The following is a 27,826-nucleotide window of genomic DNA, read 5'->3' as shown; positions in this document are numbered from 1 at the left end:
CTTTTTCTTATTTTCGCCCAACTTTGGCACTTTCACTTCGTCGCAATTGTTGCTGTTTCGGCTGCTGTTACCTTTAACCCATATCAGCACAGTTTTTTATAAAAAATGTATAATTAAGACGAAAATTTATAAACAAAAAAGTTTTCCCATCTGTTAAAATTGGAATAACAGAATGGAAAATAAATAATTATAATTTTCGAATAGACCGTTGGAAAATAAAACCTTCAAAAGTAAACTTTACATTTCCTAAGTTATTTTTAAAATTGTAAATATATATCCTTATATTTTATTTTCAAGAGAAATACCTCCATTATTTTTTTAAATAATATCCAATACAACATTTATCCATATTATAATTCTTTCATGACAGGGTCCCATTAAATTGAAAGAAATCGTAACCTGACAAATGACCCAAAATGGGTTAACCAGCTGCTGTTGTCTATTTCGGTTTCAGTTAAATTCGGAGTGTGCCGCTGCCTTTGTTCCCAGCCTCATATTTTACTGGCATATGCTTCGCTTCCGCCTGTCTGGGCCAAAACCGAACTGCTGCCGTTGTTTTTAGCCATGGCTATAGGTTTGACTATAGTTTTTGTTCGCGCAATCAATGGCAATCCGTCATACAAAGCTTGGCCCTGCGGCTCACTTCGCTGGAATCCAGTCGAGCCCCTCACTTTTTCTATTTATTTATTTGCGAAGCTATCCTGAAGTTTTTTCCAGTAAAGGTTTTCTATTCAAACATGGATATGCATAATTTCTTGACTCTTACCATGTGAATTTATACAGAGATTCGATAACTTGGTGCTTATAAATTTTATCTCCATTTAAAAATTACATAGTAGTAAGGACAATTCAATTTGAATCATTGGATCCTTTATAAAGGTACTTCAATATGCCTAATTACTTTTGTCTGACCTTGCCAATTCTGGGGGTCGTAAATTGAAAAAGCAATATCATTGATACACCCGTCTGTGTTCGTGTGGTTCTTGGCATGTCCAGATATTCCTAGTTGGCTCGTAAAAATTCGAACGTGTTGGCCGCCTGTCCAATTGGCCAAAATAGAAACAAGCCGATGCACAAAGCGCCCGTAAACAGGGTTTTCCATGTGTGAAATTTTCCGGGCAAAAAAGCCTGTTGACTGAAGGTGGGTGAAAATGCCATTGAATAAAACGAAGTTAGATCCCGCCCACTAAACCAACAACGCCCACTTGCAGTTGGGAAATGTGAAAAGTTTCTAAGCCCACAACATTGTTGCCAGTGTTGCACTACCCTTCTGAAAATCTCTATTCACTCTCTTGTTTAATTCACCTGCAATTGTCAACTGCCCTTTAAAAGTTCAGGATTTTCATCTGGTTCAACAATTTGCATATAACTCATATGAACTCGGAATAATCCATATAAATAAATGGGTTTAGATGTGGGTGAAATTGATGTTGAAGTGTGAGCTAAAGTGCACTTTTGTGTCACCTTCATGAAAGAACTTAAGCCCCAATTTCAAACAGAACTGGTTGACATTTAAAGCTTAAGTTATTTAGAAAATGTATATAACTAAAGAACCTTTAACCCTAAGCCATTACCTATACTTACATCTCTCTTAAGTGCACTTTATTTTAATGATAATCCTAGTCTTAATAACTTAAAAAAAAGCAGTCCCTGAAAAATAAAAGTCAGAATAATATGAATGAATAAGCTGGCGAAATACTCTAAATGAATGTCAGCAAAAAATGTATATGTTCCGAGGGGAGCAAACACAATTTATGGGGGAGAGAAATTGTTTAAAATTCAATTTGCTGGGAAATGGCAAGGAGAACATGGAGGGATTCGTGACGCGGACACCAAGGAGTAAATTCTTTTATCATAACCAACGACCCCTGATCACCCCTCTTGTTCACAGAAAGTATAAATATGCTGTGGCATAAGCGGAACAATTTTATGACCTTTACTTTTCACTCGGTGGGCGTCTTGTTTTCCATTTTTTTGGTGAGTGTTTTTTCCGACAGCCAGTGTCCCGCCCACAAAAAATCCCAGTCGCCACATTTTTGCGAGGTCAACGCAAAAGGAAGACAGCAATTGGGAGGGTTTAAGGGTCGCACTTTCGGTTTCCGCGTTTAATTGACAACTCTGAAAGGTTTATGACACTCTGGGTGCTTTCATTAATTGTGCGTATTTCTTAGTCACCCGCTTCCTGCCACGCCCCTCTACTCAAGGAAGGCGTTTGGGTTAATTATAATGTATGTAGGTCGTAAAAGTAAATGTCGGCTCACGTGCACAACTTGAAGACCACAAAGTGGAATATCCGTCAAAGCCCGCCAAAACATTCTTGGCTTTAAGTTTATTCGCTTTTATCGCCCAATATGGCTTACTCAAAAGCTCGGGGAAATGTTCCACTCATTTTCCTGAAAGAAAACTTCCCTAGAAACTGGTTGTCCTCTGACGCTTTGTTCTCAGGACCATAAACCTCATAGCATATAATTGTAGCGAACAAAAAGTCCATTTACACTCCTCCCTTTTCGTGTTTGGCTCTTCTCATTTTATTTGATTATTTTTATGACTTTTGGACTTTTATGATATTTTGTGTTAGCCATTTAGTTATTTCGCTTGCAATATTTCTGTTTATCATCCAAGGAAACCAAAATAATAGAGCTTTAATTTTGGAAAGATCTACAAAAATGTAAAAATATTATTTTTGCAATGCCACTTTTTTATTAAGTTGTTATCTGTTTCTTAAGCTTCTAAAATTAGCCTTAAACTCTAAACAAAATGCTGTAAAATTAAATTCAAAAGTAATTCCATACCTTTAAAGACCACAATCTTTTGCCATAAATTCCTGTGTAAATTAGTTGCTGATTAGTTTGGCTGTCCGCCGAGCGAATTGTTTAATGACCGCTTGATTTTTGGCCATTTCATGGATAACAGTGGTTGCCCACCCTAACTGAGTTTTGGGCTGTGGCTTTTAAATTACCAAAAATATTACCAGGTTTGCTTCTCTCTTTTTTTCATGCACTTTCGCAATTGTTTGGCAATTAAAACCGGGTTCAATTACCACAGGCCAAGACATGCGGGTGCCCAGGGGTCAGTTGTTATTACCGGGAATTGGAGAAGAAAGCTTGGGGCACGAGCTAATCGATTAGTGAAATGGATTGATAAATGGTTGTAAGCTGCGAAAAAGGGGAGTTTTGGCCCTCTGATTGATCTGGTTCCCAGTTACTATTTATAGGGCAAACCAGTTTCCAACTCCCACGCAAAAAGGAGAGACTTTCAGTGTGCCGTTTTGTGAATGAAATGTTGCTTTCAATTTTCTGCGAACTGTGTTTGCTTACTCACCATTCGCTTTCAATGGCATTAAGTTAAGTAGTTGGAAAAAACGCAAAATAATAAAAGTTAAAGACTCGCCCAAAAACTGCAATCAAACCTGTTAATGCGATTACCTCGCCTCTTTTTGTGTGTTACTTTAAGTGATCTTTTTATTTCTGGGGAAAAAACTGTAATATATAAAAGAAATAAATTAAATCCAGGGAAACGCAAAGTAAACACGCATTTTAAAGAGAGTTATTTAATAAATATGTTGTACCTATATTAAAGATGAGTTCCTACATAATTAATTTTAGGAAACCTTATAAGTGATAATTATTATTTATTGTAAGGTGCTATATAGGCTTCCTAGTGTCGATAATGCCGCCTTTAAAACCAACTCCCTGCATTTAAAAAGCAATCAACTGGCCAGACGGCACCCACATTAATTAAACAAACTAAAGGAGCTGGTCCTTGAACTAGGAACCATTTGGCCCGAAACGGACGTGTTGGGAAATTTAATTAGTGAATTACTTGGGAGAAAGGGATTGGAATGGAGAACGCTTTGCACCTCATTACACAGCCTTTCTATTTCAATCAAAATGGGGCCCTCACTTTCGACTCAGCGGATCCAAGCTCATTTGTCAGCCTAAGACTTTGATGGCCCAGTTCCTGAAGCCGTCTCCCCTTTGGATTTTGTGGGTGTGGGTCCGAAATCGTTTTGATGAATTACAACACCGATGTACTGAGCCGCGAGCATGAGCTCATTTTTTATGTAAGCCCAGACGCGGCTATGGCTTTGATGGGCGGATTCGGCCGTAACCGCTAACCGGTTCAAAACCAAAACAAATCACCGAAAAAGCCAAGTGCCAGGTGATTGTAGCTAATGCCGGCAGCCTCCGAGCCGGCAATTAAGTCGTGAAACTGTCACAGCCACAGCCGAGGTGGCCAAAACAAACTGCCAAAATAAAGATGAAACTAGAGCCGCGGGCAAAGAAACTTTAGCCCGGCCGGCACATATGACATATGGTAAGCAAGTCGACACTTCAGTTGGCCAGGCACCAAGCCAAGACTCCTCCGAACGCCAGATGATGTTGCAGTTTCCACCCACAAACACCAAATGCACTGGAAAAAATATGGATAAGTCAAGGAAACATACTAAATTCATTTTAAGTATTAAGAAAGCACAGAAGTTATTTAAAATACTTTGGTTTTAGTGATATTTACAGGCATTGTTTCTCAAATACATTTAGATATCTAACTTATGCCTTTACCAAAATGTTATAATTTTACCATCACCAAAAAAATATAATAAATTATTTTAAGATATTAAATTATTTTCGATTTAAAAATTTTAATCGTTGTTATTTTCAACTTATCTTTATGTCAAATCCCACTTTTATCCCACTCAGTATTTTAGCTGTCTCACGAAAAATGTATTAAAATTTAGAGGCCCATAAATGTATATAAAGATTTATTTCCCCACATAAATATCGAATTTGCTTTATTTTTCTCCTGTGTGGGGGTAGGGAAAGTGGGGGCAAAGCTCATCAGCCGGCGGACAAATGCTCGGGCCAAAGGTCACCGATGGCGGAGACGCATGTCCAGACGTCAGGGGGAAAAAAATATAAAAAAGCATTCACATATTTGTATAAACATTCATTACAAGCATGCTTGCCTTCTCTCTGTTTGCTCCTCGTGTTGCCGCTCGCACAACGCGGCGTATACTTAATGTTGACACTCTTAACACTCCCCGGCTGGACGGCCAACTAACGAGGCATTAAAACGAATCAAATGGCCTCGTTGAGCACTCGTTAACTTTGCCCAGAAACCGGCAACTGGAACGGGAAAATGCAGCTGAAATGGGAGAACCAACCGGCAACAAAGGCCACCAATAAAACGATTTGGCGAGTTCATAAAAAGCAATTACCATCTTGCCGAGCGGAGAACTGTCGCCAGATGCACCCAGCTGACTTCGGAAAATAGTTGACTGACAGAGATTCACAGCCAAACAGCGATTGAATCTGTTTGTAATATCCCGCCATTGAGCAAGATTTCATTTACAGCCGCACTTCCCCGCGATTATGCCATAATATTTGCATGCAAATATGATTCAATTTATACCCTTGCTCGTCTGCTTGTTTCAGAATTCAATTCTGATTTCGCATATGTTTCGTTTATTGGAAGATTACTGCTCCTTGGCATGATGGGCAGCCAGTTTTCATCTGGCTGGCTGCTAAATAGACTTTGATGGTGATATCCATTCTTCTACACTTGACAAAATCTCTTTTAAAATCAAAAAGCTTACACAATTTAGCCGAAGTTTTTTTTTTTAGCTTTTGAAATGATCTAATTAAGTTTTTTTTATTTCCAAAATTTATTTCTCTTTTAATCTATTAAAAAATATTTTCTGAGTGTAAGACTTTAACTGTGTAAGCTGAGCTTAACATCTTAATCGAGGCTTTGTTTCAGGCCGTTAACCCTTATATCTAGTTATTTTTTCAGCTGGTCACGTTGAAGAGACGTGGCCACCGAGCTCATCGTTAAAGTAAACTATGCCATCATATTCGCCATTCTGTGCCAGGTCGATTGTATCTTCTGGCAGAAAAGCAATCCAAACTCACCTGAATTGGCCAACTTATTATAGCCCTTGTGATGGTTAAGCCCTGTGAATCACTTAGTTAAATAATATAGGTAAGGCTGGAGAAGTAAGTAAACCTTAACCTATGGATTTTCCGCTTAACCTTTACGTGTCAAATGTCAACTGAAAAATATATTTCCAAAAAGTGCGATGAGAAAATTTTACAGGCAAGTCGCGTGTAAGAAAAGGAAAGTAAACTTTCCGATGTTTTTATTAAGAAAGGGGAAATGTTTAACATTTACTGCGCAGCCCAAAAGTAGGCCCATATATAGCTAACACTCGACCAGATTTTATTCTGCATCCTCAGACTTAAAGATGCCCTAATAAAAATTAGTTTGAAGAGACCATTAAATCGAGTCATTGCCTCCTGATATAAATAAACGTGAACTGGTTGGCCCAGTTTTATGGTGGGAAATTTTACGGCTCGACTGTCTGCGATACGAAGAAATTTTGCCACATGCGAGGGCGGTCAAGGTCGTAAACTGAAACTGAAGGCTAAGGGATGTGACCCAAGGTGCATGACCGCAGTCCTATAAATAGATTTTAGACTTTGGTGTCCCTAATCAAGCCTTCTTCCCCTCTTCTTGCAGATGATTAAGATGATGCTGACGGTTGTGGTTGTGTTTACCTGCTGCTGGCTGCCCTTTAATATCTTACAGGTGGGTTCTGTATATTTAGAATGTCTCAATGTTAGTGATAGCTTAAAAATAAATATATAAACTGAAGCAACAAGAATAAGAATAAATTAGAAATCGCTAGCATGTAATATACCGTAGCGAAACTTTATACATTTAAAATGTTTGTATTTTAAGAATTATGTATCATTTCTAGACGGGGTAAGAACATGTTAAACAATTTTTAAACATATTGCAATCCTGATTTGATACAAATGTTTTTTTTTTAAATTTAAAATTGATGAAAGCTTTTTTTAAGAAATTGTTCTGTGTTCTTTTTTTTTTTTTGAATTTTTTATATACTGCTTATACTGAAACCCAATAATTTATTCCCCTAGCTTCTGCTGAACGACGAGGAGTTCGCCCACTGGGTGCCCCTGCCGTACGTGTGGTTCGCGTTCCACTGGCTGGCCATGTCGCACAGCTGCTACAACCCGATCATCTACTGCTACATGAACGCCCGCTTCAGGGGCGGATTCCTGCAGATAATGCACCGCGTGCCGGGCCTGCGTCGCTGCTGCTGCTTAACCCGCTACTTGCGGAGCGGCGGCGGCGAACGCAGCTACGAAGCTACCGGTGAGATGCCCAACAAGTACCATCGCCAAGTCGGCGAAGCCCTAGTCAGGAAACCTAAGATACGCATTAGGTGCTACCCCTTTTCACTTAGTATATCCGTAATGTTACGATTTTCGATCTCTGAGTGTGTAGAAGGAGGCCTGTTGCTCTCGATCTGGAAACTAGTATCTAGTAGTTTGTTCCGTTTATCTTATAGCCTTGCATGCGAACATAGAAGCACGCAGACACTCTTAAGCATGACCTGCACCGACAGCATTTTTCCCGTTAATTGATCCCGACTTTGACAACCTTTTCTAATACTTTCACATTTTTGTTTTCACGCAACACCGGTGGAAATATAGGAACGGGCACAGCACTCCACCTAAATCGTATGAACACGTCCACCACGTACATCAGCACCCGTCGAAAGCCACGAGCGAGTTCTATGCGAGCGGTAAGTGGGAAAACTTTTCAAGGAATATTTCTTATAGGGGTTACCAGAGTGACTAAAAAATAATTAGTTCGATATAATTAATTATTAGTTCGATATTAGTCGTCACTTTTTATAACATTTGTAAGTCTTATATTATACGTTTATACTTATCTTCTGTTTCTCCTTTTTTCTATAATTTTTCACCTCCTGAAATAGAACCCATTTTCATGTGCCGAGACGATAGCGTTGCGGTAGCTGCCAATGCAGGTAGTGAATACCCTGTCCGGAAAGCGGGGAGCTCAGGTGAAATTAATTCGAATGGAAAGTGCACCGAGTTCTGAGTGCAAAAACATCAGAACAGAAAAACAACCAAAGATCGAATCTCCCACAGACACCTGTGTCTGACGAGTGTATATGTGTAAGTGAGTGAAAGTACGAGTGTTTTACCTGTATTCTAAGTAGCAACTCAATGTAATTTTACTGAATGTATATTAAAGGTAATCAATCAAAAGTATATACAATATTCACATGCAAATGTTTTGATCGTACAAAGTAAGTTTAAATAAAGCCCAGAATTATGCAATGTTAATTTTAATATCTTAGCTGTTACACTTGAAACGTAGCCTATATTTGAGCTGAGAGCTCGGAGGGTTTCGATCGAGAAGGGATTACCATTAATATTTATTGCACCGCCATCTATAGCCGTGCAAAAGACACCTGTATAATTGATCTAATTCTATGGCTAACTTAAGTACAAATGGGTAGAAAAATCACTTGACTGTTCCTGTTTTCAATAGCTGGTTTCTTGAGCACATCTCCTTTACCAAATCCTGCACTTGGGCTGGTTGGGATTCATGGCAGTTCCTCTGGCGCACTTGAAGGTCTTTGCGAATTCCTCCGAGTTCGAGAGAACTCCTCGTAATCGCATCTGTCCCGGGCAATGGGAATCACTGAGGGCGTACCGCGATGCAGCCGGCGTGTAAGTCTCGCACCACAGATTTCCAAACGATATGAAGAAGAGCTGCTCGTGGGAATAGTGCTCCAATCCGGGCAACTTGGACTTCTCGCGGCCCACTTCCTTCGTATAGAGACGGTATGCGTAGAAGGCCTCACGCATTCCTCCGTTGTCCGCGATGTTCTCGCCCAGCGTCAGTTCGCCATCGATCTTTAAGAAAATAAGGTAAATATATACACAGTTTTAGGAATTCATTTATAGAAATCGAGTTATATCCACAAAAATATTTTTCCCAAACAGTTCTATGTCGCTAAAACGAGAAAAAACTGTGAGTAAGTCCTAGAAATCTAAAGTTTAACTATTTCCCCAAACTTCCATGGAACAAATGTATTTATGGAATGTATCAATATTTCCAGTGAATTTATACCAAGCACCACATTTTCGCACTACTCACATATTCATCAATGTCCGCCAGGTGATAGCGGCTATACTGCTCCACAAAGCACTCGGTGCGATTGACATACTCCTCGATGGTCTTGTTGGACCACCACTCTACCATGTTTCCTGCCCGGTCGAACCGCCTCCCGCTGTCGTCGAAGCCGTGGGTGAGTTCGTGGCCCAGGATGGTACCAATCGAGCCATAATTGAGCGCCCTGCCGACGACAGAGACCAACATACGGGTTAGGGCCATTCCGGGAAGGGATTAGTGCAAGGTGCATGGATGCGGGTGCGGGAACGTGCCTGTGACTCTGTTTGCCCGGCTATCTGTGTGCTCAGTGCTCGGTGGTACTCAGTATTCAGTGCGGTATTCCTGGACGGACTTACTCTAGACCAAGGTCGTAAAACGGGTATTGCAATATGGCAATGGGCACAGCTGCAAAAGAAGATAGTGGCGGGATTAGGGATTCCACTCGTAAATGTTGTCAATTCCCATAAAAATCTCACTAAAGTTAAGTAACTAACCAAATTACCAATCAGAGTTTTAAATTTCAGTCAATATTAAAAAAAAATCCACAAGAAGTGGGAGATCGTTAAAGGGTTTTTAAAAATAATTAATACTACCGTGGCTTATTAAAAAATATTAAACTAAGAATCGTAACCATTTGAATGCTTTTCCTAAATACTATTGAAAAATATTTAGTTGATACATCTTATATTTCTCAACTTCCTAAACTTTCACTAAGATTTTTCTCAAAGTGCACTTACTGATTGCATTCGATTGAAAGGTGTGAAATGCATTCACATTCGAAGGCGATGTTGCCCATCCAATGGGCTCCGGCTTATCCATTTCGTTCAGTTTGTCCATCATCTGCCAGTGGACAAAGTCCATGAGGTTCTCCAGGTGGGTGCTGACATTCACCTCCGCCCCCTCGTAATACTCATTTAATACGGTGGCATTTCGTAGCCAGGAGGGAAAACCAATGAAGCTCTTCATCTCAGCTGACTTTTGGATGGTTTTTCTCTTGGTGGCCGCATCCATCCAAGAGGTGGACTTAACTAAGCGATCGAATGAGCGTCTTATATCGCTTAGCATCCGCTCTACTTTTGGTAGCTTATCTCTGGTGAATTCCTCATCCGCCAGGACGTAACTAACTGCCATCCCAAACAAACTGTTGACTCCATTGGCGCAGTAGAGGGATCTCGGGGTGCTTCCCTCCGTTCCAATAGCCACCCTCATGTATTCCGAGTGGAGCAACCTCATCGAGCTGGATGTGTGTAGGACCAGCTCTTCGATGGTACTAAGAAACAGATAGGATTCGATATGGGAGGCTGGGGTCTCCTCCAGATACTCCACCAAGTGCTGCAAGTACATGATGTCCGCTTGACTGGTTATAATGGTCAAATTCCGGGTCATTTTAACATTCCCCGCATGACGGGTTCCCTTTAGGATCAGTTCCATATAGCGAACCCAAATGGGCAGTGTCTTTGGGGCTATATTTTTGTCGGTTTGATTTTGCAGATCCATCAGGGATATGTAGATAATGTCATCAGCCGGGTTTTTCGAGGGCTTTGTCATGTTCTCAGCCTCCTCTTTTAACTGGCGTTGAGATTATTAGAGATATTTTAAGTAATATGTAATGGTATATCTCATACCCACCTGATGCACCTTCCTGGCTACTTTAACGCCCTGTTTGACGAGCTCGGTGATGCCCAGGGTGGCCTCCTCCTGGTTTACATTAGGATCCACATAGAGCAGATACTTTTCGATGACCTTACGAACATAATGAAGATAGGCCGTCATTCCTGTGCTGGTTTGCTTGGCTGCCTCCTCCTCCTCGCTTTCACTATCCTCCTCACTGTCATCCTCGTCATCGCTATTTTGCATGAAAATGGTCTTCCTATGGATCTTACGAAGCAACTTGTGGGAGTCATCGTTGTTGCTAAAGATGATATTGTTTAAAATTTAAATTAATATATTTAATTTACAGACCACTCACAAGGGAAATGCAGAGTCAGTCTCTGGAGTTCCCAGGGCAATACGATTGATGGTTCGATTAAATGGATCCGGAAAGACATCGAACCCTATGATGAGATCCATGCTGAGGTGTTGTTTGATGGCCACAATGGACTGCAGCCAGTTGTAGCTGATATTGGCCGCCTCCGTGGCATATTTGGAACCACTTCCCAGGGTGAGATTCAAGGCGGATGGCAGGACGGGCAATCCGAAGCGGAGTAGGTAACCAACTAGTGGCTCCAAATCCCTCGAGTCCAGTAGCTTCGTATCCATACATGCTTTATACATCGTCTTGGCCTTGCCCACAGCTTCTGGCTCGGATTTGGTGATATTCGAGCGGAGGAACTCCCGCACCACGCGCATTATGTGCGCCTGACGCTCCCGGAACCAATCGTTCGAGGTCACCGAATCCGGACGCGGATGTTCGTTGGCCCACCTGCCGCAGGTGAATTGGTAGAAGTCCTCACAGGGATCAGTCTGCTCGTCCATCGCATAGATGAGGCTGGCCGCTGTGCGGATGCACTCCTTGCTCCGGCAAATAGAGCTGGATTTCTTAACTGAAAATTGGAGAAAAGGTAAGTATTTATTATATCAATTCACTTATTCAACAGCTTATAAGAAAATATATTTTTTACATGACTCTTTTTTTAACAACCAAATATAGCTTTAAATCGTATGCTAAGAATCTGAATTTACATACTAATTGTAAGTCTTTTACGTATAGAAGGGGCTTCGAGTACTCACGGCCTAGGCTTACGACTATGATTGCTATCAGCAGAATGATTACTAGAGCCAGGAGTCCACCTAGAACCACTTTGTGGTAATAACTTCTACGAAACCTGAGAGAACAGATCATTAGAATATAAGACAAAAGAAAAGTTAATGGTAGTTCACTCACTTGGATTGAATGCCAATTAGATTGGGCGATATGGGCTCATAGGGCAGCTGTTTCCCATTTGCACTCTCCGTGGCAGAACTCGGTCCATGTCCATTTCCATTTCCATTGGCAGTGGCGTTTCCATTGCCATTGCCACTGCCATTGGCCCGAATCGGTGCCGAAAGAAGGCTGAGGTTACCTGTAGTTGGTTTTTAACCATCTTTGATTACAACGGCAAAGACTGAGTACTAATTGGTTTTCGCCCAGGTGCAATTAGATTTGAGAAATGGATTTCAATCGAAGTTTTATAGGCAGAGAGACACGTTTTATTAACACTAATTAGTCAAATGTTGTCAATTTTGTTTGTCCCCCCAACACCATCCACCCCCACAGCAGTTCGTCGTCGTTCGTGTATACCATCTTATCTTGATCTGGCGCAATTTGCCGCCCCTGTCCATGTCGTCATTGGACAGGTGAGCCCATTCCATTCCGCTGGGTGTCCCTAATCGCCTGGCTAATGCATACACCTGTCACTGGAAACGTCCTGCGAATGCGGAACTGCATGGCCATATATTTACATAGCCACAGACAACGGGCGTTAGGAACTGGTGACAACGTCCGGTTCAATGGCCCCAAAACATTTCGCGTGTCCGGCAGCAGTTTAACCCATTTTAAAAAATCAAAGCCCATTAAGCCGCACTACGTGATCTCAAATTTGCATGCGAAATAAGCACAGTAAGAACCCTGTTGGTCAAACATCTAATGGTAGTAATTCACTTCTCTAATACCATTCGATGTTCAGTATAATCTTCAAAGCAGTTTTGTTAAAACTAAAAATTATCTATAAATCTGTAAAATAAAAACCATTTTCCCGACTATGATGTCGGATTCCTTTTACTTTTATTACCATTTTAAATTGACAGCTTTCAGTTCTTTGTCAGATGTTACAAAATTCAAAAACTAGAAAATAAAAATTTAAAAAAATGTTTCGCTTTTTATCCGTACTGATCTTCAATACATCTGAAATCGAGACCAATCTTTTTGGGATGGCCGACGATGTATACAATACAATCGAGATCTTCGAGGAGGCGGCGAGATTCGAGACCAAGATCGCTAGACCTTATAAAATGATATCGAGCATTCTCGACTGCTTGGTGTTCATGGTAGTGGCTCTAATGATGGTTGGTTTCATCATGCACGATCGCATTGTGGTGTTTAGAGAGTTGGCTAGATCCGGTAGACCAAAAAGCCAAAGGGTTGCAGTGAGGGCAAATGGGATACGGCAGTCAAGAAGAGCTGTCGATTCATCGCTTCCAGAAAATGATAATGAAAATGCTGTGGTACCAGCAGAAGAGGACGATAACAGCATTGGATACTCCGGAAATGAAACGGATGGCGAGGACAATAGCACTCTTCGACCCCAGGACGATGGACAACATAAGGAATACGCCATGGTTGGAACTCCTAAATGGGCCTTGAACTGGCTGATCACCTTAAGAAATAAAAGTTTCGGATCGTTTTACGATGGCTTGTTCCGGTAGATTCAAAAACCACGTCACACTTTGCAAATCTGTCCAATAATTTTCTCATACGGATCTTTAAGTTTTTGCGGTTAGCCAATTAAATTGCTTACTGGACGGATTCAAGTACCACAAACTGCCTTATTATATCAGATATTTATATGAACATCCAATAAGTACGTGTACATGACTCATTCAATTACGAATGCATTTAACTTATATCGCAATAAAGAACAACTTACTTAGCCCTTTTAAATTTTTAGCTTACATGTGTAACCTAAAACAGATTTTCTGGGACAAATTATATAGCTATATTAAACTATGGCAAGGCACATTTTGCTAATTTGGGTTCTCGGGTTCTTGGGTTGATAACCTTAAGAAAGGCCTCTTTTAAACATTTATATGTACGCGTAAACTATTGTCATTGGAAATTTAATTGCAGAAAATATTGAAGGTTTTGCAATTATGACTAACTTAGGTGTAATTAAAAAATGGAAGGAAAAGCTTGCCTTATGCTTGAGTTCCCAGATTTATTTCTTATTTTAATTGACAAAGGAGAAAAGCATTTTAATTATGTTTGAACAATTGTCAATTTAGGAAATTGGTCAATTACATTAATATTTATATTGCAATCTGGCCAGAAAATTAAAGTTCCTTTGAATTGCAAATGTATTGTAACTCTCGTGCATAAAATTCATTTCATAAATTAGGCACTACAATTAAAAATCCTAAGAAAACACTATACTTTTTTTCCTTTGTCTTTTTTCGAAACTTTTTAATTAAAGTGAGTTTAACAGAATTGAGTTCACACAAATCCACAGAATATATTGTTAATAAGAAAACTCTGGTTTTAACTCACCCGGTGTCTGCAATCTCTGAAGTGGCAGTTGCTGCTGCTGCAGATTGTCCCCGAAGAAGCCATGATTGATGTTGCCGGTGGTCCAGATGCGGTTGCGATCCTCCATTGTCATCGCATGAGTCAATCACTAAATCAGTCAATCCAGTGCAGTTCCGAAGATTAATGCATATTCCGGTGATTTTTCTGCTAGTTTAACACAAAGTACTGGTGATTTTCCTAGGCCCTGCAGGGCATATCAATGAGCTGGTGTATAAACAGGGGAATAAGCCTCATCCGAATGCACGTCACAGCGCCCACATGTTGCTGACTGACGCAGGGAACAGTTCGGGACCCAGTGGGAACAGCTAAACAGTTTATCGCTTGCTCATTACACGGAATGTTTTAATTTTGTATTCTCACTTCCACTGCCAACAGCAGGCAATTGCATAATTTGGCATTATGTGAGGCCCAAACGAAAGCTGGAGAACTCTGGAAAAATCGACTCGAAGTGGAGCCAGTGCAGCGGGTCCGTTGCGACTGGTCTGAAGCAGCGACTACCGGCGTATTGGAGCCCGGGCGTCGTCAACAGAACGTATTTATACGGCACCGATATACACCTGCGCCAGCAACCGAATAACAACAATACGGCTGGCATAGCTGGCAATAGCAATAATACTACCAACAAACAAATCAGGCAACCCCCATTAACTCCTTCGGCCATGCAAATGTGCTGCGGCAATTACGAGCCCCATAGCAGCGACAGCGACAGCGACCCACTCGCCCAATTCCCTTCCGTTCCCACCGAAAAACGCCGACACTGTCTGACTGTCCTGCATGTTGTCCATATTGTTGTTTGTTCCATCGTATCTCTCGAGGTTCGGGTATATTGGTTCTACAAAATGGTATAGCAATCAGAACTACACTACTATAAAATAATATTCAAGGAAGCGCATTCATTAGAGCAACTATCTTTGTAGTATCTTTCTTTTAATAGTAATAATTCCTAAGATTTAATATGTAACATTAAAATAGTAGTCATTTATTGACTTTTATAGGGAAAGGGTAAATAAAACAATAAATGTGGGAACACTTAAAAGACAGATGTTGAAAATTTCGACTGTGATTATGTGTTAAATTTATTTATTTTAAGCACCTTTGTCGTGGAATATGACTAATATTATAAAAAACCTTTCTTTAAATGATTTAGCCGCCATATCTAAGAGCCCCTTGAGTCACAGAAAATGCGTAATCCTTGGTTAGGCACAAGCTCTGCACTTACTCCATGACAAATACCCCTTATGACCGAGGTATTCCTTCTTCGGTTACCAAGTTCTATCTCTTTTCACAGTGAATCAGAACAGAACACGAAGGGACGTCAAGTGACCACGATCCGCGGACCAAAGCCAGTGGCGTAATGAGGAAAAGTACATTTCAAAGGGCACCCCAAACTCTCAATGCATATATATATGTAATCCGCTGGGGAGGATATATGGATAGTTGCTAATTGATATGGACTCGGGTGTTGGGGCTATTGGGGAAGTGCATGATTGATGACCCTGGGCAGTGCCCAATCGGCCAGGACACGACACTGGTTTTTGCCCAAACGGGATGGATACCTAATAATAGTAATTAAATGGTGGCACTTTGCCCGCCCACAAGGAATCCGAAAGGGAATCCACAAGCATTCGCATTGTTCGCCCGTAACTTTGACATAGTTTATTGTGTCTTTGGAATCGATAAATAGTATTGATTTCTACATGTGCCAAGACACATCGCGCATACGCCCCGCTGCCAACTCTGGAACTCCAAAACCGAAAGCAAAGCCAAAGCAGTCGGTGCATGTTATCCTTATGCCGATGAAAGGTAAAAGAAAAGCCACCCCTGGGAATGTGTTTACACTCACTAGGGTGTAATTGGTTTGCGCTGTGGGGCGAACCGAATTATGGTTAATAAGCAAATAAATTGTCCACCAGGTACTCGCCGATGGGTTCAAAGAACTTTACTTTGCTGTCATGTACTTGCATACATTTATTATACATTATCTTTCTTTTAACATACATTTTATGGATATTTTTTTTATTTTTTTGTTGGTATTTTTATATTCTAGGACTAATTAATTGCATGCATTTCTAGCTTAGACATTAGACGAGGAAGCCAAAAACGAATGTATGACACGAATATGTTTACAGTGACTCGATTTAAAACTCTTAATTAATATGCACATTAGTCTATGTGTGGATTCTGCACTCGAGAGCAAATTACAAATGTATTTTGTGTGCGCGTGGGAGAACTACAAAAGTACAGATTATAAAATAATTCAACGACCCCTGGATAGTTTGGCCTGCCATTCTATGTGATGGGTGCAACTTGAGGCTGCAAAGAGAAGAGATAAAAATAATTAAAAATTTTAGAGATCTAGTTGTCAAGGTGCTAGTGGCAAATGCAGTTGAGAATCGTTTGTCTTGAAGTCTTAGTCTTAAAAATCAGTCTGTCCCGATCACAGCAAACGCTCTTGAATATAATTTGAATTCGTTGAAAAAGTTCTCTTCAAAAAATAAACATTTTAACATATTTTGTTGAGCCAACAATTGTTTGCTGATATCAACGATGGAACGCGCTGTTGGAAATTTTGAGAACAAGTTCAAGTGCCTGGTGAAGGCCGAAGGCAAGGGCATGGCCCTGAAACTGGTGGGATTCTACGCCGTCGGCTGGACCCTGCGCAAGTTGGTCAAGTGAAGCGTTGCGAGTCCCAAGGATCCAGTTAGTCGTTTTCAGTTCTTGTCCCCCTTTTCAAATTCAATGTACAAATAAATTGTGGGCTTACCTCAAAATCACATTTACGCAACATTCGACTGGAGAACCCCCAGTCTGCAGATTCACACGATTTTCAGGGCGCACTTGCAGCAGGAGGGAAACCTAAAGGGCGCCTGACCCACGTCGTCACCCTGAATACTGACCATGGTCTGCTGTATATAGTGCTGCTTGCAGGTCGCTTGATAATGGTTCGGAAAGTTGCTGGCAAAATCACAGGGTTTATCAGCTCCCCTGGAAAAATAGATCCGGATTATGTGAAGTTCTTGATAAATTTACAATTTATGCTTGAGGTTATTTATCAATAACCCTTACATCTGTCATTAAAATTCTTATAAAATTTACTTATTTGATTTGGCAAGACATCCTTTCTTACTTAATAAATTTTACATGAACTAGGGATCTTAGTAAAAAAAATAACCGCAAGCATTAAAATAAATTAGTTAATTTTGAAAATTGAACTTACAGGCACTCCTCGATCAGTATGCCCTGCTTGTGTTCCTCATCATTGACGATCAACTCCCAGGTGTTGTCCGTCTTTTGGCCCAACTTCGGAAAAATAACCCTGCTGTTGCTCTTGCAGAGGTACATATCGGCGGGGTCACCACCCACGCGAGAGCTCACATCCGTGGGCTGGATATTGGTCATGAAGAACTTGGCGTACGTTTGCTCCAGCTTGGCTTTGAACTTTGACAGATTGGGATAGTCGTCCACTTCCGTGCAAAAGGTCTTCAACTGATCGCTGCTATTATTTCGGCAAGGGCTCAGTGTATTGTTCAGGGGCTGAGGTGGTGTCAGGGGCGGCCGATGGGTGGCTAGGGGGGAATCGGGGAAGATAAAGGCTAAAATTAGGCAAGCGCCAAAGGCAGTTGGCCAGTGAGTATGGGATCGATTTAGTTGTTAGTTGTATATATCATGTTAGTACAGTATCGAATGTAACTGATGTGTATAGAGAGGTACTTACTGTCCGATGGGTGTCGCTGGAGATGCTGGGGCTGGTCCGACTGCACCTCGGCACTCACATTCTGCAAAGAGACGAACGTATCGTTAAAGACCAGATTCAGCTTGCCGTCCGGGGAGCGCTGCACTTTGAAGTATTGATCTTGATCTGACTGGCTCAGGCTGTGATACTGATGGTAATGGCGGTTCGGATCGGGGATCGGGGACTGATTCTGATTGTGTTTCTGATTGCGGTTCAGACCCTGGGACGTACCGCCCCGCTGGGTGGGTATGGGCATGAAGGATGCACTGTCCGCGGTCGTTGTCTGTACGGGTAAAATTCGCTTGTGTTACTCTTTAACCGATTGGCATAAAAAAAGCACAAAGACAACACAAACCAACAAGCCAACAATATATCGAATGAGCAATGAAATGGGGATGCATTGGATGGATGATATAGATATAAGGGAAAGCAGCGCTAATTCGCCTTTGAAGCTGTGAATCGCCTTTAATTTAGCTCTCAATGAAAAAATATTTTAATCCAAATCTACAACCAGATTATAATAAAGTTTAATATTAATTAGGATTCCAATTTGAAAAAACCCTTTTGGTAAATTGAATTTTAAAACTCCCCATGCTTTTTGGCTGTCAAAGGCGAATTTTCAAAGATCTATGCTTAAGCCAAGTGCAAGTACACTTACATTAAAAAGTACAACTCCTTCATCAGTGGTAAATTTAAATAGTTCTTTGATGATACCATCATAATCCTTGGCCTCGTACTGTAGCGAAAATGGCGAAATAAAAAGACAAGACTTTAGTCTCGGTTCAGAAATTTTGACCACACAGACACAAATGGATTTTGGGTTTTTGGGTAATTGGTATTGGGATACGAAGACTACTGGATCTGGTCTGGTTTTTTTGGGACACCCTGGGACTCTGTTCTCACACCTGCAAATGGTAACATCCTGACCTTCCGGACTCCGATTTCATCGTGCAATCAAAAAGGGCCTTATAGTCTGCCTCTGCTTTCGCTGCCTTCAACTCGGCCTCTTGACGCTTCATTATTTCGATATTGATATAAACTATCTGAAAGATACAGGTGAGAGTTTTGTTTGCGGTTCATCAACATTGCCAAGACAACGTAGTATAAATTCGTGGGTCGGTGTTGGTCGTTTAATTTTGCCTCTCTCTTTATAGTCGGCACTACATTTGCGTATTTGAAAAGTTTGAACAGCTGTTTTCCGGGCAAGCGCAGTTTTTCGCTCGCCAACGGTTCCCTAGTCGCGTTGAGTTAGGACCTGAACCATAAGATACAATCTCCCAAATCTCAATTTACAATTCCCGCGGATCCGGATTGTTCCCCAAAAATTTACTTTTTAACCTCAAATCTAATTCTTTGAAGGGCGTATTGCATACGATTTGGTTATCAGCAGAAGAAAGCGAGAATGTCAGAACGAAATTATAATAATAATAGAACAATGAAATGTACAAGCGGATCTCAATTCAAATTTAACAGCAATATTATTTCTAAATGCTTCGACAATATAAAGCCTTTAAAAAAAAAACTTGACAAGTCTTCAACTTTATCAACGCACACAAAGAAAAGTAGTTAAAAAGAAATAAGCTGTTGTATAACAAAACCTCGGTAATGGTCTCTAATCTCGCGTACGGCACACTTCCATAAAAGCATTTTATTATTCTTCGTTCCCCAGAGATTAGGTCTCTAAATTTATAGAAAGATTTTACCCCAAAACGAAATTAGAACCGGCCGCTAAAAAACCCGATCTTAGGTTCCACCCCACATGAACCTTATTACCTGATAGCTGTCACTATTTCTCTAAAATGTTTTTCCCAAGCTTGTCAAGCAGTTAGCAATCAACCTTTTTTTAAACGCGTTCATCGGCGTTTTTGATTGAGGCAACTGAGTCAAACAAACATTAGATAATATTTCCATCACAGATTTAGGTTTTCCATGAACCCATTGGAACTTAGCCAGAACTTAAAGCGATCTTTGGAACCGGTTCGGTGAGGAATTCACGGAAAACCTGGAAGAGAAAGTTAGAGGCGCTTTTCAAAACGTGTTTCCTAACATTCTATGTCATTATTTCAATTTAATTGATTTTCTCACAGCGATGATCATCCCTTTTGTCGGCAGTTAATTACCTTAAAAGTCGTGTGCAGAATGTCTGGCATTATTGATGTCAATTAATATTATTGCAATGCCTATGATATGCATTTATAATATATAGAGAATGAAAATTGCACATAACTTCTAGTTGGCAATGCCAACAGGTTTCCAGCCTCTGACTAAATATAAACTTGAAAATGCCCTTCGGCTTATGGAAATGCTATAGCATCTACGGAAAATCTAAAGTAACTTATAACGAAGATGAGATTTATTAGGTAATAGCCCATAGCCCATAGCCCGAAGTATATTGCAATGCGATGAGAGTTATGTTAAGCAGACATTAAGATAACACAAAAACAACAGAAATACAGTCGAACTTTCATAACTGGAACAACCACCTGTCCCAGACAAAAATCAAGTTATCTAAACTTAGGGTAACATTAAAAAATCAACTTTTTTTTTTTTACTTAAGGACACTAAAACCTTATACCATATTAATCCAAGCATAAAAATTAAAAACTTCCATTCTTATAAAAGGCAGGTTCCAAAAAATTTTGAAATTAAAATGTTACGAAAATATTATTGAAAAGTTAAAGTTATAAAGGTTCGACTGTTATGAAATTTGGAAAGGATTGCTCACCGAGGTAAATAAGGCAAGAAATATCACGAGGACTTTGAGCAGCGTTAACCACATAGGCGTCATCATCATCATCTTGAGGTTAATCAGGTGGGTATTTAGTTAGAAATGTTCTATGGACGGTGACCGTCTGCGTCGGGGATAAAAATACAGCAGGAGATTGACGGATCAGTGGAGGCTAATACCAATTTTCTTATTGCTACAACTTTGTATTTTATACCGCCGTTGTTGTTGTTGATATATTGTTGTTGATCTGTGTTTTTTATGGGCTTTGCGTATATAAAGAATAAACAAACTGGCACGACTAAATGTTAATGCCAGGCTTTTATATTGGTAGCTGATGTTACTGTTGCCGTAGTTGTCGTCGGTGGGTATTTATTTATAAATATTTTGTGCGGTGGCTCTTTGTGATATGTTGCCTATTCCGTTTTGTTTGTTTCCTTAGCACGTTTGCGAGACACAGACAGACACTTCAATTAGTCGGTTTGCTTTTCACTTTAGTTTCGCTCTCGCCGCTTTAGTGGAACCGTTTTCGGATGGGGTGCCGATGAAAGCCCCTGATTTTGATTTTAATTCGGTTTATAATCTTGGATGTTTTTGCTTATCCAAGTTGGTTGGTCCCAAGTCTTGTTCTTGAACTTTTCGGCTCTGAGGACCGGCTTTGAGTGACACGAAAAACGCGAGAGGCCTGCGCTTTTATGGACCTCAAACCATCTGTGGATCGGCCACTGATCTTAAGTCGTATAGAGACGCGCGCTGGGATTTTCCGATTGGATCGCAGAGTTTCACCATATCTCCATATATCGGGGAGATCCAGTGGTATTATCTGAATGCGACTTCTGTTTCGATTTCTCGCGATCGAGAACACACGACAGCGAGAGCGCTCGTCTGGAAGGCAACTGAAAAGCGGAACCCAGGGGCCCCAAGAGACCGACTCTGCCAGCTCCCCAAACAATTGACAAGTGCAGGTTTAAGCGAAGCTTGCGAGAGTGCGAGCGGGAGAGGGCGCCGCGAGAGAGCGAGACGGCAGGCAGGGAGCGGGACGGGATGGAGCGAGAGAGACGTCGATCGGGGGAGCGGGACGGCTGGAGAAGAGGCAGCGGACTTTATCACCTTATGCGCTGCGCTACTAATTGCCCCTGCTTCACGAAAAACTTTAGGAGCCTGAATCATACTACACTGGCAGAAAAGCTTAGCTCACGAAACTAACTTAGGAAGTAAAAAATGTTAGATAAATATGAAATTAGATTGGATCTTGTCTGAAAGTCACTATTATCAACTGAATACATGGAAATATTAGCGATAAATTTAACAGGCTGAATCATTTTACACTTGCAGAAAAACGATGCTTTATAAACTGAAATATGATTTAAAATATGTTACAAAAATATTAAAATAAAATTGGATCTTGGATATAAGTCATCACTTATGTATCGGCCGTTTTTTAAATTTTATAAAAAAATTTTTGTAGATGGTTTTTAAAACTCTGGGAATGGTAATGGTAAAATTACTACAACAATGCAACAGTAAGAATTTTTTTAAATGTTGTGCTTAAAAAAGAAATGAAAATTTGTAAGCAATATTGTTTGCGCCCAAGATTTCTAAGAAAAAAATACTTTTATAAAAATTTGATTAACTTGCATGTGTATAAACATTTTTTTTTTGCATTAAAAAAGCAAATATAATTTTGTTATGATATTTTTGACATTTAACAAGCAAATCGTATTATGTTATCAATTAAGTCGAAATAATGTTTTTTAAATTTTAAAGTAGGAATTTTTATATTTCCGACACTCTTTTAATATTAAGTATTAAAGTATTTTTCATTAGAAAAACAAATATAATTTTGTTACTTTTGACATTTCACAAGCAAATCGTATTTCGTTATTAACTATGTAAGTCAAGTAATATGTTAAACTTTTAAAGTAGGAATTTTATACTTCCGGCAGACTGATAGCATTTTCATTTTACTGTTTTAATATTAAGTATTAAAGTAGATTGAGCAACCACACAATAATGTTTTTGATGCTTAGCTTACAGCTTTCTAAAACAGCGCTATCAGTGCTTGTGCCGCTGCGAAAGTCAGACATTTGATAGTGCACTTAGTAAACTATTTGTTTGAATTGTTTGAATAAAAAGATTTTATTATATATATATATAAAATATACACAAGATTCCTCCTAATCGACCATCTTTTAACATCTTCCTATCTGTACATTAGTTTTTGAACACCACATTGACAATTTGTGATCATTAAATTGGTAATGAAATTCTTTCGCTCTAGGAAAGTTGAACTGTACTATCTCTCTTAGACTTTTAATTTCTAAAATTAGTATTTGCTTTTCGTTTTAACAGTTTCATAGGGTCTCGTAAAAATGGATTTTTCGTTTAGTTTCTAACAAATTAAATTTTATATCGGCATTGTATTTTGGGAACATACAAATATTAAAAAGAAGAGGGTTTACTTTACAAAAAACGTTCTGACTGTGATTCAAGTTTAATATGTCTTATACCTCATATGGTTATATTTGAAATAATTTTCCCAAACAAAAAAAACCCGAATTTATTTTACCAAATGCATCACCACTACCTTCTCTTTTAGGGGTAAACCCATCACTTGTAGGGCTTTCCTCGGTCGGCTAAGTCGGGCCTTGGCCGGCTAGCACCTGTTGCCGCTGAAAGTAAAAGTGAAGCGGGGCCCAAAGCTCACCATTAAAGCTCTATGAGGCCACCTGCTCTCGGCACCACTACTATTAGTCCATCTAATACATTTGCTATTCCGAACGGGTGCCGGAGCACGTCAGTTCCGTCGGCGCACGCGTCATGGGAGTCACACATCGAAATCGCTTTAATGAGCCACCGAGTCTCCGCCTTGAAGCGTGCTAAGCCGTTGGGAAAGACGGTGACTCAATTGGTATTTCCGAGAACCCCGTACAAAAAACCGCAGCTTGCAATCGCACACTGCAAATATTTGCCATGTAACCGGCATCTGACGCAGTCGTTCTTCAATGCAATGAATGGATATTTTTTGTTAAGTGGTTTATGGTCACAAAAGTTGATGTCGTTCTCCCAGAAAACCTTGAACTTATCTTGATAATATGTTGACTCTTGGCCAATTCTAGCAGATGACTGATATAAAGCGGCTTCTCAGAAGCGTCAGCTTTATCATTGATTCATGAGAATTTCTTTTATTAATAAATAAATACGAGAACGTAATAAGAATACATTAATAAGGGGGAAAGTATCTTGTAAGTAGTTATACATACGTGTTTGCAATCTTAACTGTTCATCACGAAAATATTTATCTTTTTTGTGGTCAATGAATATCAGTTCTATAAAATACATATGTCCCCCATTTGCTTCCAAGAAATCATTTAGGTTCATTGTTCAACTATCGGATTACTTTTCAATATTATATTATTGCGCAATATTTTGAATAAACTTATTGCATACTTTGGGGCTTAAGTAAATGTTGGTGCATATTTGTAGGCCCCAAAAAAATGTAGTACGAATACAGATCTTACTTGTAAATTAAGTGATTTAGTAGATTATAGTAAAAGCTATTTTATCTGGTAATTTGCACCTCTTTACTCCAAGCTAGATTTTGTGAGCTAAAGTTCTACTAAGCATATCTTAGATTAATTGACTGAATATTTTCAACTAAGCCGCTAGGAATTACATCTGATTGGTAAGCATTGAGTCATTCGATTATCGATAAAACCTGTATAGTTAATGTAAGTGATTTATTGGAAAAGGTCAAGACTTTTCACAATGTATTGCAATAGTTATTATGTGGAATACGTTGTAGGTCTGAGCAAAAACCTGTTAATTGTGCTTCGCAAAATATATGTGAAATTAAAGTGAATTACTTTAAATGATTCCTCTTTTAATGATTTTAAGTATTCTAGGTAATTATCCAATGTTGCGTGTCTGCCTCAGTTTTTCTTACATTAGCCGGCTATAAAGTTAAACATTAGTTACTTAGAGGTGCCAAAAGAAAAACGGCGTGTGCGCAGAGTTATGGTTAATGGGCTGCCATTTTCCCAACGACTTGATCCAATTAACCTAATAGTTATTAATCGCCCGGGAAACAGCTTCATTCCGATGGGGCACCTTGGTGATTTAGCTGGCCGATTGGCCAATCGAGCGAGGATGGCCCAAAAGTCAGGGCAAGTCAAGCGGCCAAAACTCCCGGGTCAAGTTAATGTGAAAATTGGGAAATAATGTTGGCTTAATGACAGCTTGCTCATGCATGTGTGTCCAAGCTGGAATCGCGGCGTGTGTCCGAATGTCCGACTATCCGACTGAATAAATAATGAAATTGCATTGCACATTCAATAAAATATTTTCAAACGGGGCACAATTAAAGCGGCACGGCACCTGAGAAAAATGTGGACGCACCACTTTGCAAAATGCAATTTCAGCCATGACAGCACTACACGAATCGCATTTCTTGTGCGTTCGCCTCGAAAATAAACATTCGAAGCAGGCAAACTGGCAAACAGGCAGCCAGGACTACGAGATCGCGGCAGCAGCTGTTGCTCAATTTGTCGGCCGAATCGATTGCATCACAGCCGTAATCTCAGCTGCGTTATTTTATTTTACTTTATTTTTCGGCTAGTCGGGAGTGGTATGAAAAATGGAGATGCCCCTTGCTGGAGTGCTAGGCAAATATATTGGTCCCAAGAGCCAGGCAACAGGCTTTCACTTTTTTCCTGGCCAGCTGGCTGGCGTTCCATATCCATATCGGTCCATACAATACCCCAAATTGAATAATGCCGTGCAGTTGCCTCTCAAATAGGCATACACAAAAATAAAATATAATAGAAATCGACCAAAGTAAATGCCGAAAACGAGTTCATTTCCGATATGGATTTCAGATATGTATTTTTGTCGCCGGCACAGCGAAACTCTGGCGAATTTGAAGTTGAAGTTCATTGCGCAACTAACGAGCAACTGCAGCAGGAAGTCGAGGAAGTGGAGTGGACTCTTTGGTGGCTTTGCCGTTCGGAGTTCGGCGTTCGATGTTCGGGTATTTTCTAGCATTTCCCAATGCGCAGCGGCCTGTTATCGCACTCCACGTTACACTCTGAAAACTTTTCCCAACACATTTTCCCATTGCGCTTGTTTATTTTTGCCTGCCCGCTCTGCCAATTGCCCCACGTCAATTAACAAAAAAAAAAAACAGCCGAGGAAAACCCATGAAAAGTGAGTGAAAAATTAAAAGCACATGTGTGTTTTTTGGACTCGGACTTTGGCTGGATGATGATATAAAAAGATAGACAAAAACCCGAACGCCATAATGGCAGGAAGTGGCACTCCGAAGCCAAGCACTTTATGAATTTATTTATGAGAGGACTCAGGACACGAATTCCCGCGACAGTAATGAATATATTTTAATTGATGACTTATTGCATTCCCGTATTATCTCATCGCTTCTCTCATCTGTCATTTGCCGATATAAATTGTACGTTAATTTCAATGAGCTACTTCCTTCCTGTTTAAATTTGACCGGTTGCCGATCGATAGATTTTCTTTTTTATCGCTGCGGTGGCGTATACGCAATATATTGGGTGCGGGCCATGAGTTATGTTGGCCTGTTGAATTGGATTCACTTTCTGTGCATTCAACTTGAACTGAATGGCCACATTGTCGGTTCGGCGGAAATTTAACTTAACCGCAAATTATCCCCGGCGAAGAAACATTTATAGCTCCCAGCTCCACTCTTTAAGTTGACAACCCAATAAACAGTGGGCAAAATATATAAACAATATTAAGAAAACAATTGCGAGAGGGGAAATGTGAATGGTGGAATTTCCACGAATTGCAAATAGCCTTCAGAGGTTTTTAAGATTTTGCAGCATATAATAACTAGCAAATTACTTCTTTTTAAAAGTTAAAAAATATTGTAATGTCTAATTAGTCAGTAGTTACTAAAATGTGACCAAATACATTGCCAAAATATTCACGAGACCATTAATTATACCTTATGTTTTTAAATTTGTTCCTCTATTATAGAGCTCTAAAATTTAGCCATGTGTTATCTTAATGGTTTTTCTAATTTACAAATTGTTCTGGTCAATATTTTTGAAAACCTTTTCCATAGGGTATTTCCACACAAAACCTTTTACGCCAGCACCGCCCCCAATCGCAATTATCTTGTCCCATTAGTATATATTCGCTGGCTATTACATGAGTCGGGGATTTTCTTCTTATTTTCATTTTTATTATTTTGCCGCTGTTTGCCTTGCCCCGTCTTGTTTTCCTTTTGCTGTTTAACAAATTTACAGTTTGTTAACTACGAGTGCTTAAGTATTATGTTTGGGCCAAGTTTTCTTCATGTTCATTTCGCGTTTTGCATTTATGAAGTTGCAGTTGCGATTTGCAGTTGCAACTTCAGTTGGCAGTTGCAGTTGGTCGGTCTGGCCTGGGCCCATTTCACTTTTGGTTAGATAACCGCAGTCCAGCGAGAGGTGGGATATGTTGCGAACCACGGATTTGCCTACATAGGACTTGTCATCAGGGAATTGGGCGACAGGCAGTTCCAACTGTCTTACCAATTTACCAACCCATTGTTCGCCCCGCCATTGTTAGCCTTAATTGTTTGGCGCGCTTACAAATGAATCGCTTCTGACATAGTGACAGTGAACTCTCGACGAGAGGAGGGCCTAAAAGTTGACATGGACCCATTTGTCGCAACATTAGATAATGGCTTGCCCTCAAGTTCGCATTGTGTTGCTATTTTGGGTCTCGGCTTTGGAGTCTGCGGTTGAAGGCTTTTATTAGTAGGCCTGGGTTCAAGGTTGTAGCTCTTAATTTAGCCAGAAGGGATCAAGTTAACTTCAGGTTGAGAACAAATAATATACATGCTTATTCATAACAAAACTGTTTAAATCATATAAACTTTGTTGACCAACTTGCCTATTGATGAATATTGCAACCCATTTTAGAAAATATAATCTTTTTCTTGTAGGTTTTTCTCAAATGAACATTTAAAAAAATCAATTTTTTTATAAAGAATGTAATGAAAACAAATAAATTTACTAAAAGAATGTTTAACTTTTGATGAAGTGAT

At 39.9% G+C, this 27,826-nt stretch overlaps 5 protein-coding genes across 16 annotated transcripts in view; 3 read left to right on the top strand and 2 right to left on the bottom strand.

The window, feature by feature from the left end:
* LOC119545695 (RYamide receptor) overlaps nucleotides 1-8,156 on the top strand; it is a 64,386-nt gene extending 56,230 nt beyond the window's left edge. The window contains exons 5-8 of one of the 3 annotated variants that reach the window (XM_037851448.1): nucleotides 6,520-6,588; nucleotides 6,942-7,179; nucleotides 7,521-7,612; nucleotides 7,808-8,156. In XM_037851448.1, coding sequence (XP_037707376.1) covers nucleotides 6,520-6,588; nucleotides 6,942-7,179; nucleotides 7,521-7,612; nucleotides 7,808-7,846 — 438 coding nt within the window. In that variant the 3' untranslated portion in view covers nucleotides 7,847-8,156. Of the gene's footprint in view, nucleotides 1-6,519; nucleotides 6,589-6,941; nucleotides 7,250-7,520; nucleotides 7,613-7,807 lie in introns of all 3 variants that reach the window. The other 2 variants (XM_037851447.1, XR_005219122.1) reach the window with 2 other exon arrangements.
* Nucleotides 8,157-8,164: 8 nt separating this feature from the next.
* Nucleotides 8,165-14,722, bottom strand: LOC119545694 (endothelin-converting enzyme homolog). The gene is made up of 9 exons (XM_037851446.1): nucleotides 14,258-14,722; nucleotides 11,900-12,077; nucleotides 11,746-11,840; nucleotides 10,985-11,558; nucleotides 10,645-10,927; nucleotides 9,753-10,584; nucleotides 9,372-9,420; nucleotides 9,001-9,199; nucleotides 8,165-8,756 (listed from the first exon to the last, which is right to left on the bottom strand). Exons 1-9 carry the CDS (start codon nucleotides 14,367-14,369, stop codon nucleotides 8,412-8,414), a joined length of 2,667 nt encoding a protein of 888 aa, XP_037707374.1. The 5' UTR covers nucleotides 14,370-14,722; the 3' UTR covers nucleotides 8,165-8,411.
* LOC119545704 lies at nucleotides 12,803-13,641 on the top strand. Its single transcript, XM_037851457.1, has one exon. The coding sequence runs from the start codon at nucleotides 12,862-12,864 to the stop codon at nucleotides 13,417-13,419; it is 558 nt and encodes a 185-aa protein (XP_037707385.1). The 5' UTR covers nucleotides 12,803-12,861; the 3' UTR covers nucleotides 13,420-13,641.
* A 1,524-nt stretch (nucleotides 14,723-16,246) lies between the features above and the next one.
* LOC119561248 (protein spaetzle) lies at nucleotides 16,247-21,672 on the bottom strand. Of its 10 annotated transcripts, none has more exons than XM_037875049.1 (8): nucleotides 20,755-21,672; nucleotides 18,935-19,072; nucleotides 18,688-18,765; nucleotides 18,136-18,312; nucleotides 18,012-18,072; nucleotides 17,514-17,889; nucleotides 17,061-17,281; nucleotides 16,247-16,609 (listed from the first exon to the last, which is right to left on the bottom strand). In XM_037875049.1, the coding sequence occupies exons 1-7, from the start codon at nucleotides 20,824-20,826 to the stop codon at nucleotides 17,113-17,115; spliced, it is 1,071 nt and encodes a 356-aa protein (XP_037730977.1). In that variant the 5' UTR covers nucleotides 20,827-21,672; the 3' UTR covers nucleotides 16,247-16,609; nucleotides 17,061-17,112. The 10 variants fall into 10 exon arrangements, with proteins under 10 accessions (XP_037730977.1, XP_037730978.1, XP_037730981.1 ...); XM_037875050.1 differs by having other exon boundaries at nucleotides 17,514-17,862; nucleotides 20,755-21,671; XM_037875053.1 differs by lacking the exon at nucleotides 18,136-18,312 and having other exon boundaries at nucleotides 20,755-21,668.
* LOC119561354 lies at nucleotides 16,705-17,067 on the top strand. Its single transcript, XM_037875059.1, has one exon. The coding sequence runs from the start codon at nucleotides 16,844-16,846 to the stop codon at nucleotides 16,970-16,972; it is 129 nt and encodes a 42-aa protein (XP_037730987.1). The 5' UTR covers nucleotides 16,705-16,843; the 3' UTR covers nucleotides 16,973-17,067.
* Nucleotides 21,673-27,826: the final 6,154 nt, after the last annotated feature.

This window comes from Drosophila subpulchrella, chromosome 3R (assembly GCF_014743375.2).
Source record: "Drosophila subpulchrella strain 33 F10 #4 breed RU33 chromosome 3R, RU_Dsub_v1.1 Primary Assembly, whole genome shotgun sequence".
Lineage (NCBI taxonomy): Eukaryota > Metazoa > Arthropoda > Insecta > Diptera > Drosophilidae > Drosophila > Drosophila subpulchrella.
This window is presented reverse-complemented; position numbering and strand designations above follow the sequence as displayed.